The following is a 10,102-nucleotide window of genomic DNA, read 5'->3' as shown; positions in this document are numbered from 1 at the left end:
TTAAGGAGTGCGCTTAAATCAGCACCTGTGGAAGGAAAGGAAATGGGATGGAGCAGAGGGAGAAGGGGAGAAGCAACGCATGTCCAAAGATGGCCCCAGCCAGCCCACAGGGAACTGAGCCACAAGGGGCCCCTCAGAGTTGTGCCGAATGGCAGGAGGCATGTGGCTCTGAGCAAGGCCACTCTAGCTGATAAAATCCCTGCAGAGGCCAAGACAACCGAAGGCTGCTCCGTGATCAGCATTTACGGCCTTATTTACTGTCTTTCCTCAGGGAGTCTATTCCCGCATTTCCACGGCCACCATAATGTATATTTTTCATAACAGGTTAACTTCAGAACAGGAATACATACATACTTTGGTGAAAGTCACTTAGAATCCTTAGAATTAGCACTTTACTGGGGTGCTCAGTCAGTTAAGCATCTGACTCTTGGTTTCACCTCAGGTCATGATCTCAAGTTTGTGAGTTCAAGCCCTGCATTGGGCTCTGTGCTGACCCGGCAGAGCCTGCTTGGGATTCTCTCTGCCCCTCCCCCACTTGCTTAATCTCTCAAAAATAAACAAACATGAAGAAAAAAAAATTCTGAAAATCTTTCTTGGAAAAATAGCCCTAAATAGAGAGCCAACTGCTCTATCAATTACTTTTGTCCTTTATAAACTCAGAGGAAGACTTGAAATATGTATATTGCTTTCCTAGGGCTGCCATAACAAAGTACCACCAACTGGGTGGCTTAAACCAACGGAAATGGATTCCCTCACAGTTCCGGAGGCCAGAGGTCTTAAACTCCAGGTGTCAGCCAGGCCATGTGCTGAGACTCTGGCTAGAATCCCTCCTTGCTTCTTCCTGGCTTCTGGTGGTGGTCCGCCATCCTTGGTGCTCCTGGGATCGTAGTTGCATCCCTCCGGTCTCTGTTGTCACCTAGCATTCTCCTAGTGTGTCTGTGTTCTCCTCTTCTTGTAAAGACACCAGTCATGTTGGATTAGGACCCACCCTGATGACCCCATCTTATCTTGGTTACATTTGCAAAGACCCTATTTCCAAATAAGGTCACCTTCACAGGTACTGGGGGTTAAGACTTCAACATCTTTTGAAAGAGGACACAATTCACCCAATTACAAAGCTCATTTAAGCTTTTCAGTTATTTTAAAATTTATTTTGTAAGAATAATTACATAGTAACATGGTTTCTCAAATTTGGGGGTAAAGAACTTGCGACAGTCCAAGTGACATCTTTCATAATTTTGTCAAGTACACAATTAAAGAACTTCAAACTTTGGAGCGCCTGGGTGGCTGAGTCACTTAAGCATCTGACTTTTGATTTATGCTCAGGTCATGAGCTCTTGGTTTGTGGAATCGAGTCCTGCATTGAGGTCTGTGCTGACAGCACGGAGCCTTGGGATTCTCTCTCTCCTGCCCCTCGAGGACCCCGATTGCACGTGCACACGTTCTCTCTCTGAAAAATAAACTTAAAAAAAAAAAAGAACTTCAAACTTTAAATATTTCAACTTAATTCAGTTTAGTAGCAATTTCCAGTTTTGGAGAAATATTAACTTCATACCATAAGCTTTCAATGTCAATGGCACTTTTATTATAGTTAATTCAGAATTCCCATTATGCCATGATAGTCAAGCTTATTCAGAGAAATAACCCAGAATTATAAGGGCAGGGAACACTGCAGACATTCTTTCTCACATAATATTCAAGACTAAGTATCTATTCACATTCAAAAAGCTGATGATACATATTTTGGCAGTTTTCAAGAAATAGTGGTCAATCTATAATAAAATCTCAACGCATCAGCTAACACCTGAGCACCTCCTCTTGCAGTTAGCACTGCATTAGGTGTTTAAAGACAAGCAGTTGACTCAACAGACTTTAAAAAGATGTGTTTAATACTTAAAATATTCACGGAGTTCTTGACAGAGTTGTATTTTGAAGTTTCTATTGCTGAGAAACTTGAGGTTCAGGTTGTCTCTTTTTCAGTCCCAAGAGCTCCGTTTTGAGTTCTCCAGGCTTTGGTGGAATTTCAGGTATTGTCTATCAAACAAAACAAAAAAACACAGATGCCGGTGCTTTCTTAGACTGTAATTAACTGTGACCTGAAAGGCATCAAAGAACGTAAAAAGTAGAACAAAAAGTCCCTGTGCACTCAGTCATAAATCCTAATTATAAGAACCTGTGTCTTCAGTATTACAGGACTCACAGAGGGAGAGTTTCCATCAACATTAAATGACAGATCACAATTTTAATAAAGCTTTCCACATTTTGAAACTCATTCCCGCACCACTTACTCACTCTCCACCATGTGCCTGGCACAGAAAACAGGTATTAGAAATCAACTGATTTATTCAAAAACAGTAAGTGCCTATTATGTGCAAATTATAAAGAGAAAAAAAAAAAAAACAGAACTGACTTCAAGAAAAGTGGTCAGGAAAAGCTTGACGTGACAGCTTTAGTGACACAGTGAGATATAATTCATATACCATACCATTCACCTGTTTAAAGTATACGATTCCAATTCGGTGGCTTTTGGTATATTCACAAAGGTGTGCATCCCTCACTACAATAAATTCTAGAACTTTTTCATCACTCCAAAAAGAAACCCTGTGCCCATCAGCTGTCACTACTATTTCCACACAATCCTGCCCCACACTAAGCCACTGCCCTGGGCAACCATTAATCTTTTTGTCTCCACAGATTTGTCTGTTCTGGACATTTCACATAAATGGAATCATATAACATGTGGTCTTTTGTGAGTAGTTTCTTTCACTTGGCATGTTTTCAAGGTCTGATCCATGCTGTCAAATATATCTGTACTTCATTTCCTTTGAGGACAGAATAATATTCCATTAAAAGGATAGACCACGTTTTACTTATCCATTCACCAGATGATGGACATTTGGATTGTTCCCACTTTTTTACTCTTATGAATAATACTTCTGTGAACATCTGTCTGTGTGTACAAGTTTTTGTGTGAACGTAGGTTTTCATTTCTCTTGGGTATAAACCTAGATGTGGAATTGCTAAGTCCTATGACTCTATGTTGAACTGGGTCAGGAACTGCCAGACTGTTTTCCAAAGCAGCTGCACCATTTTACATTCCTATCAGCACTGTAAGGGGGTTCCCTTTACTCTACATGCTCACCAACACTTCTCATGAGCAGTCTGGTTTTGTTTTTTTTTATTAAAAAAATTTTTTTTAACGTTTATTCATTTTAGAGACAGAGAGAGACAGAGCATGAATGGGGGAAGGTCAGAGAGAGAGTGAGGCACAATCTGAAACAGGCTCCAGGCCCTGAGCTGTCAGCACAGAGTCCAATGTGGGGCTTGAACTCACAGACCACGAGATCATGACCTGAGCCGAAGTCGGTCGCCCAACCGACTGAGCCACCCAGGCGCCCCCAGTCTGGCTTTTTAAATTATAGCCATGATAGTGGTTATGAAGTGGTATCTTACTATGGTTGTCATCTGCATTTCCCTGATGGCTAAAGACGCTAGCATCTTTCCATGGGCTTATTTTGTCTGAAAAGGTGACTTCCGAACAAAGACATGAAGGAGGGTGAGGAAAGCAGCCACGCAGATATCGAGGAGTGTTTCGGGCAGAAGGAACCACAAATGCAGAGGATCTGTGGCAGGAACGTACCTTTACGCACAAGGAAAATCAAGGTGGTCAGCACAGCTGGCATAAAGTATTCGACTAGAAGTTAGGAAGAGACGAGGACAGAGGGGAAAAGTGGGTGCAGAGATGCAAAACCAGTGGAGAGTTCTGAGCAGAGGAGTGACATGACCTGACTCAAGCCAAGCGTAAAAAGAGGACAATGGCTTTTATTGAGGAAAGACTGGAGGGGAGCAGGGGTGGGAGGCAGAAGCCAGACCAGAGAGCTAACACAGTCCCTGAGGTGGGAGGTGACTGACAGTGGCTCGAACTAAGTGGCAGCAAAGGAAGTGGTGAAAAGCAGTGAGATTCTGGATATATTCTTCAGGTTAAGCCAATGGGATTTGCTGTCATGCACAGTATGAGACAGGCGTTAAAGAGGACTGCTAGGTTTGGGCCTGAACGAGAACAATGGAGTCACCATCCAGTGTGATAGGCAAGACTTCAAGGGCAGGTCTGTTGGAGGAAGGCCAGGAGCTCAGTTTTGAACATGCTCACTGCACATCCAAGTGGAACTGTCCAGAATGATTCAGAGGCATGTCTCTTTCTATCAGCTATCAGCTTCCACTGTAAGGTCCTGAGGAAAGGGACATCGTAATCTCCTCATTTCTTACAACCCTATGAGGTTATAAAAAGCAGGCAAAAACTGTGCTCCGTGAATAAATCATTGCTCAGGACCCTTATAAGCTCATAAGATTATAGAGAAATAAAATCTTTACTCTAATTATTTTATACAAAACTGCGAGATTATTCTGGTATAATTTAAATCACATCAAAAATCTCAATAGCCTTTCAATGCCTGAAGTCCAAACACCGTGATCTGGTTCATTTTACTCTGTCTCCTAACAACTAATTAATCCTAAAGAAATAAAATAGTTTAGGAAAGAATATGGGGTTTGGGGTCGAGGTCATAGTCAGAGGAGACGTAGGGACCTAAGAGACGTGCTTCACAGCAAAATTCTCATTTTGAAGTGAAAATGACTTTCCACAAAAATCAGTGATGAGAACTGGAATAAAAGCTAGAGTAACTTGTCTGACAATCTCCTATCTTAAACTAGTCCTAGGATGTTGACATTCCAATCCCTTTAATACAAGCAAAGAATATAGTTTGTTTCCTGTTCATTAAACTGTGAAAAAGAATTAATTTAGAAGGGCTCTTTTGTCCCCCAGGTCACAAAAGGAAATTATATGGGGGCCCCTGGGTGGCTCAGTCAGCTGAGTGTCCGACTCTTGATTTTGGCTCAGGTAATGATCCCAGGGTTGTGGGATGGAGCCCAGTATCCAGCTCCACACTGATCATGGAGCCTGCCTGGGATTCTTCCTCTTTCTCTCTCTCTCCCTCTCTCCCTCCCTCTCATTCCCACTGCTCCTCTCCCCTGCTCACACATGCTTTCTCTCTCTAAAATAAAAAAAACAAAAAAAGGACAAAAAGGAAATTATATGAAATCACAAAGCCCTATAAAATATAATATACTATACTGTATATCTGAAACTAATATAACACTGCATGTTAACTGGAATTAAAAGAAAAACCTTAAAAAATAATGAAGTACAGTAACAGCAGGTTTCAAATTTCTACAAAGTATATACAACCACCCACTTACGCACACAGGCACACATGTGGAGTAATTTCAGTTGCCAATACATTACAAAACTAAAATGACAATTCAACTTTTATTAAAAGAAAGCACTTTTCTTTACAAAATGTGTAATATATATAATATAGAGTTTTATATATTATATATTTATATATATACATACTATATAACTTTTAAAAGACTAAAAAGTTTACTGACATCAAAATTTAACAATGTTGGGGCGCCTGGGTGGCTCAGTTGGTTGAGCATCCAACTTCCGCTCAGGTCATGATCTCGCAGTTCATGGGTTCGAGCCCTGCGTCGGGCTCTGTGCTGACAGCTCAGAGCCTGGAGCCTGCTTAGGATTCTGTGTCTCCCTCTCTCTGCCCCTTCCCTACTCATGCTCGCTCGCTCTCTCTCTCTCTCTCAAAAAATGAATAAACGTTAAAAAAAATTTCTTTTTTAATTAAAAAAAAAAACAATGTCAGCAGAGGTTCTAAATAGCAGTTTGTGTGTATATGGTTGTGTCTGGAGACAACCAAAAATGAACACTTTAACATGAGTCCTGAGACTGCATTTTTTTGACCACCCACTGTTTTGATAAAAAATAGATTATAAATTAAGGAAAACAGAACCAGTAAAAGTAATGCAAAAGTAAATGAAACTGCAAAGAAAAGCTCAAGCAAAAGCACACTTTGTATCCCAGGACAGAGTGTCCGCCTTGCATCCTTGCCTCCATTCCTATTCTGAGGAGCTGAGCTGCACAACTCGAAAAAGCATCCTTGATGCTGCTCGCTTAAGACAGTACTGAGCACCCGCTCTAGGCAGCCATCAAGGTGTCTTCTGCTCTGGGCTCCACCCAGACCTTCCAGCTGTAAAGACTGAAAGACCCCTACAAAGGCCAGAGGTTGTTACAACAGTGAGTCATTGCCAGAACAGCACCAACAGACGCAGGTAAAGAACACAAATCCTTTAAATGTTAGTAAAGCATCCAGCATCCTACACATAGCTGGCCAGCCCTAGCCGTTGTCAAGTCCCTAGAGAGGTACCCTACTGCTGATGTCATCACCCAATCAGGATGAAGTGGCCTGAGACGCTTCAGTATGGTCCTTCTAGAGATTCTGGTTTCATGCTGCCTCTTCTCAAGGTCCGAGCAGCAACCTTGCATACTCCCACTTATAATGAGAAGAGTGAATCAAAGGGCAATTTTTTGGTCAATTCCCCAGGGTCAAATAACAGGCAATCCTTCCTCTGTGATGCCTGCCTGATGTCAATTCCTCATGAATTAATGACTCAATTGCATTTCTGTGGAAGGTTCTTACACCTTTTGGTCTCCACTAAGTATCCTTGATGCATCCCCAGAACTCAAAGGAGAAGTCTATGGTGGTAAGAAAGAGCTACGTCAGCATTGTTTGTACAAAAACTAGGTACCACCAAAATGTCACTAGGGGATTAATTAAATAATATATGGAACAACCATATAAGGAAATGCTATTCTATGGTCAGAAAGAAAAAAGGCTATTGATATAAACATGTGTCTATTCATACAGATTTTAACCGAAACAAGCAAGTTACAGAGAATTGTGTATATGAATGCCTATTTACATATAAACTCTGTGTGTGTGCTTATTTCAACAACAGTAAAAGTCTGCAAGTAGACACTAATCAAAAAATGGTAGACGTGTGGGGAGCAGACTGGGGAGAGGGGGTTTTAGTAAATGGGAAGGAGGGATTTGCACATTCTCATCTACATGCCTGAATTCAAGCTGAATGTTCTACGTGGGTGTTATACTACTTTATTAACAGGATCCAAAAAGAGAAACACTAAACAGAAAGCTTGGGCTTCAAATCCTCAGTAAGCTATGTGATCTTGGGAAATCATGTTCACTCTTCTGAACCTGTTTCCTCCTCTGAAAACAAGAATACCTCCAAAACCGTCGTTGTCAATTCACTAAAACTAGAAACACAAATGGTTGGTTCTCTGTGTTACCTGTCCAGAGTCCGGGCAGAAATGACCGTTCCCTATGCGGTGCTCCAAACCACTCTATTCACACCTGTAGCATAATACCTAGCACACATTTGTCATTCTTTCGCTGTGCTTCCTTGCCTCCACCTCCACCAGACCAGAAGTCTTCAAAAGCACCTGTAATTCCCAGTTCTAACTCAATGAAGGCTTATTAAAATTAATGTAAGTTTCTCCCTCTTTTGAATGCCTATATTCCCTCATTCTTCAATCATCAAATATTTATTGAACATTTACTACATTCTAAGCTCTTTCCTAGGTGACTGAGATACAAGGGTGAACGACGCAGGTCCAGTCCCTTCATGGAGGTTACATTCTGGTGGAGGAAACAAAGAACAAGTCAATAGACAAAGGAATAAAATACTTGCAAACTGTGACAAGTCCTTTCTGGAAACAAAGAACAGAGACATAATAGCACAGAAGCAATCCTTTAGGAGCTGTCCAAAGGACCTTCATTGCTGGAGGAGATATTTGAGCAGAGACCTGACGTTTTGAAGTAGGAAACCAACCCCAAGATCTGGGAGGAAAGCATTCCGGGATGAGAAAAAGCATGACCTCGAGATGGGGACAGGCTTTATGAGTTTGAGAAACCGCAAAGAAGCCAGTGTGGCTGCAACAGTGGGAACAAGAGGTAAAAATGGCAGATTAAGGCCAGTGGTAGGCACGTGACAGGCTAAGACCCCTGTAAGGCCTTGTTAAGACACAAGAACAGGTCATGCATTGCTCTTAATGCAATGGAATGCCATCATAAGGCTTCAGGTCCAAAGCAGAGGTGCTTCTAATTTCGTTTTAAGATGGTCTGCGTTGCTGGGAGGAGAATGGAGTGGTCCAGGAGCCAGGACCACAGCCCCTCCTGCACTCACCAGGTCCGGCAGGTAGTACCTGTGCACCACTTCGGCCCCGGCGCACATGGCCAGGAGGCTGGCGGCGAACATTTTCAAGTAGGTGGCCCAGGACACGCCCGCGGGCATGGTCGGTGGGCTAGACGGGGAGGAAAGGCGGAAGGTGTTAGAACGCTCCCAGCTCAAGACGAAACAGGCCACCGCGTTCTCTCCCACCCCGCGCCCCGTGTCCCCAGTTACGAAACGAGCGCGCTGAGGGTCCGAACGACCCCTCCACGCCCGAGAGCAGCCTCCCAGGGGCTCTTAGTGTGGGGGCTAGGCCTTTGGAACTTAAAGGCAGATCTTGCACATCAAGCGGAAGGCCGACACCTGGTGGCTTCCCCGCGACCCTATCAACCCTAACAGAAGGGAAACTGCACACCGCACTCCCTACTGGCCCTAACGGCGCGCCCGGGGAGACCTTACCGCGAAGTGCCCTACTTTCCGCAGACTGTCCCACCACGGCCGGAAATGCGCCGGGGTAGTAGCCGACAGCCAGCGGGCGGAACCAAAAGTACAGGGCCTGGGAGCCGCATCGGACCAGAAAGTTGGGGGCGCGGGCACGTGACCAGGCAGAGTTGGGACTCTGGGCCGGAGCCGTTGCCTATTCTTTGTCTTTTTTTTTTTTTTTTTTCTGTTTTCTCTTCTCTTCTCTTTCCTTTTCTTTTCTTCCTTTCCCTTCCTTTTTCTTTTCTTTCAACTTAATTCGGGCTCATGACTCTCCCTACAGTAAGATCTGCCGTATAGTCGGCTGTCGAATTTCGGGCTCGGAGCTGGCAGGATTATTGTCCCCGGTTTGTCCTTTCACACGCCCAAGAAAGTTGCTTGCGTTTACCACCTTTTTAGGAGGGGGTGGAGGTTGGCATGCTGACCAGGACGTGCTCAGATGAGGTCACCCTCTAGTGAGTGAAGTTAAAAGCTCTCTCTGTTCTTGTGCCCGGCGTCCTTTGACCTGAAGCAAAGGCACACTCACACTGTTTCCTTAGGCTGCGGTGCTACTGGAAAAAAAGAAAACTGAAGTCGACATTGTTTAATCCGTTCATATTTAGATTGTGCTATGACTATGAACTGATTTTTGTTGAGAAAAAGGTAACGCAAGACTATATTCTGAAGGCTTTTGGTTGTATATATAACATGAATCATGATACACTCAGCTTTTAAACATTGTTATGGAGGTATATTTGACATAAACCACGTATTTTAAATATGCAAATTGTGAGGTCTGGCATTTGTACACCTGTGTGACCATGACCACAATCAAAATAATTAACATATCCATCACACGCAAAGTTTCTCCGTGCCTCTAATTCCTCCCACAGTCTCCTCTGGATCAACCACTGATCTGCTTCCTGTCACAACAGATAAATGCATTTTCTAGAATGCTGTGTAAATGGAATCCTGACATACTGTCTTGGTCTAGCTTATTTAATGCAGCACCATTATTTTGAGATTCATCCACATTGCTGCATGTATCACTAGTTCACTTCGTTTTACTGCTGAGTATAATTCTACCACAATTGGTTTATCCATTCACCTTTGGTGGACATTTTGGTTGTTTCCAGTTTGGGGCTTATAGGAATAAAGCTTTTATGAACAGTAAAATATATCAGAAAGACTCATATACAGGCCTGTGAACACATGCTCCATTTCTGTTGAATACTTTCCTAGGAGTAGAATGGCTGCAGCATATAGCAGGTAGGAGTATAGTCAACTTTTTAAGAAATTGTCAAGCTGTTTTCCAAAGTAGGTATCCAGTTTCACACTCTCACCAGCCGTGTTGACAGCTCCAGTTCTTCTCCATCCTCTTCCAACACCTGGTCTGGTTAACCTTTTTAATTTTTAGGGACTCTAATAAGTTGGTAATGGTGTCTCATGACTAATGATGCTAAGAATCCTGTTGTATGCTTATATTTTCTTTGGTGACATATCTGTTCAAATCTTTTATCCATTTTTTATTGTTTGGTTTTTT

General features: G+C 42.8%; 1 protein-coding gene across 1 annotated transcript; it reads right to left on the bottom strand.

Annotated features, from left to right (window-relative positions):
* Positions 1–1,122: 1,122 nt before the first annotated feature.
* On the bottom strand, positions 1,123–8,719 carry UQCC6 (ubiquinol-cytochrome c reductase complex assembly factor 6). The gene is made up of 4 exons (XM_025926707.2): positions 8,560–8,719; positions 8,116–8,233; positions 1,894–2,034; positions 1,123–1,462 (listed from the first exon to the last, which is right to left on the bottom strand). Exons 2-3 carry the CDS (start codon positions 8,221–8,223, stop codon positions 1,939–1,941), a joined length of 204 nt encoding a protein of 67 aa, XP_025782492.1. The 5' UTR covers positions 8,224–8,233; positions 8,560–8,719; the 3' UTR covers positions 1,123–1,462; positions 1,894–1,938.
* Positions 8,720–10,102: the final 1,383 nt, after the last annotated feature.

The sequence above is a fragment of the Puma concolor genome, chromosome B4 (genome assembly GCF_028749965.1).
Source record: "Puma concolor isolate L17-30 chromosome B4, mPumCon1.1.hap2, whole genome shotgun sequence".
Lineage (NCBI taxonomy): Eukaryota > Metazoa > Chordata > Mammalia > Carnivora > Felidae > Puma > Puma concolor.
This window is presented reverse-complemented; position numbering and strand designations above follow the sequence as displayed.

Excerpts from the sequence above, each read along its gene's own strand:
- UQCC6 (XM_025926707.2), bottom strand. The coding sequence starts at position 8,223 with ATGCCCGCGGGCGTGTCCTGGGCCACCTACTTGAAAATGTTCGCCGCC. Across the intron at positions 2,035-8,115 it reads GGTACTACCTGCCGGACCTG|ACAATACCTGAAATTCCACC; the intron begins GTGAGTGCAGGA and ends TTTGTTTGATAG.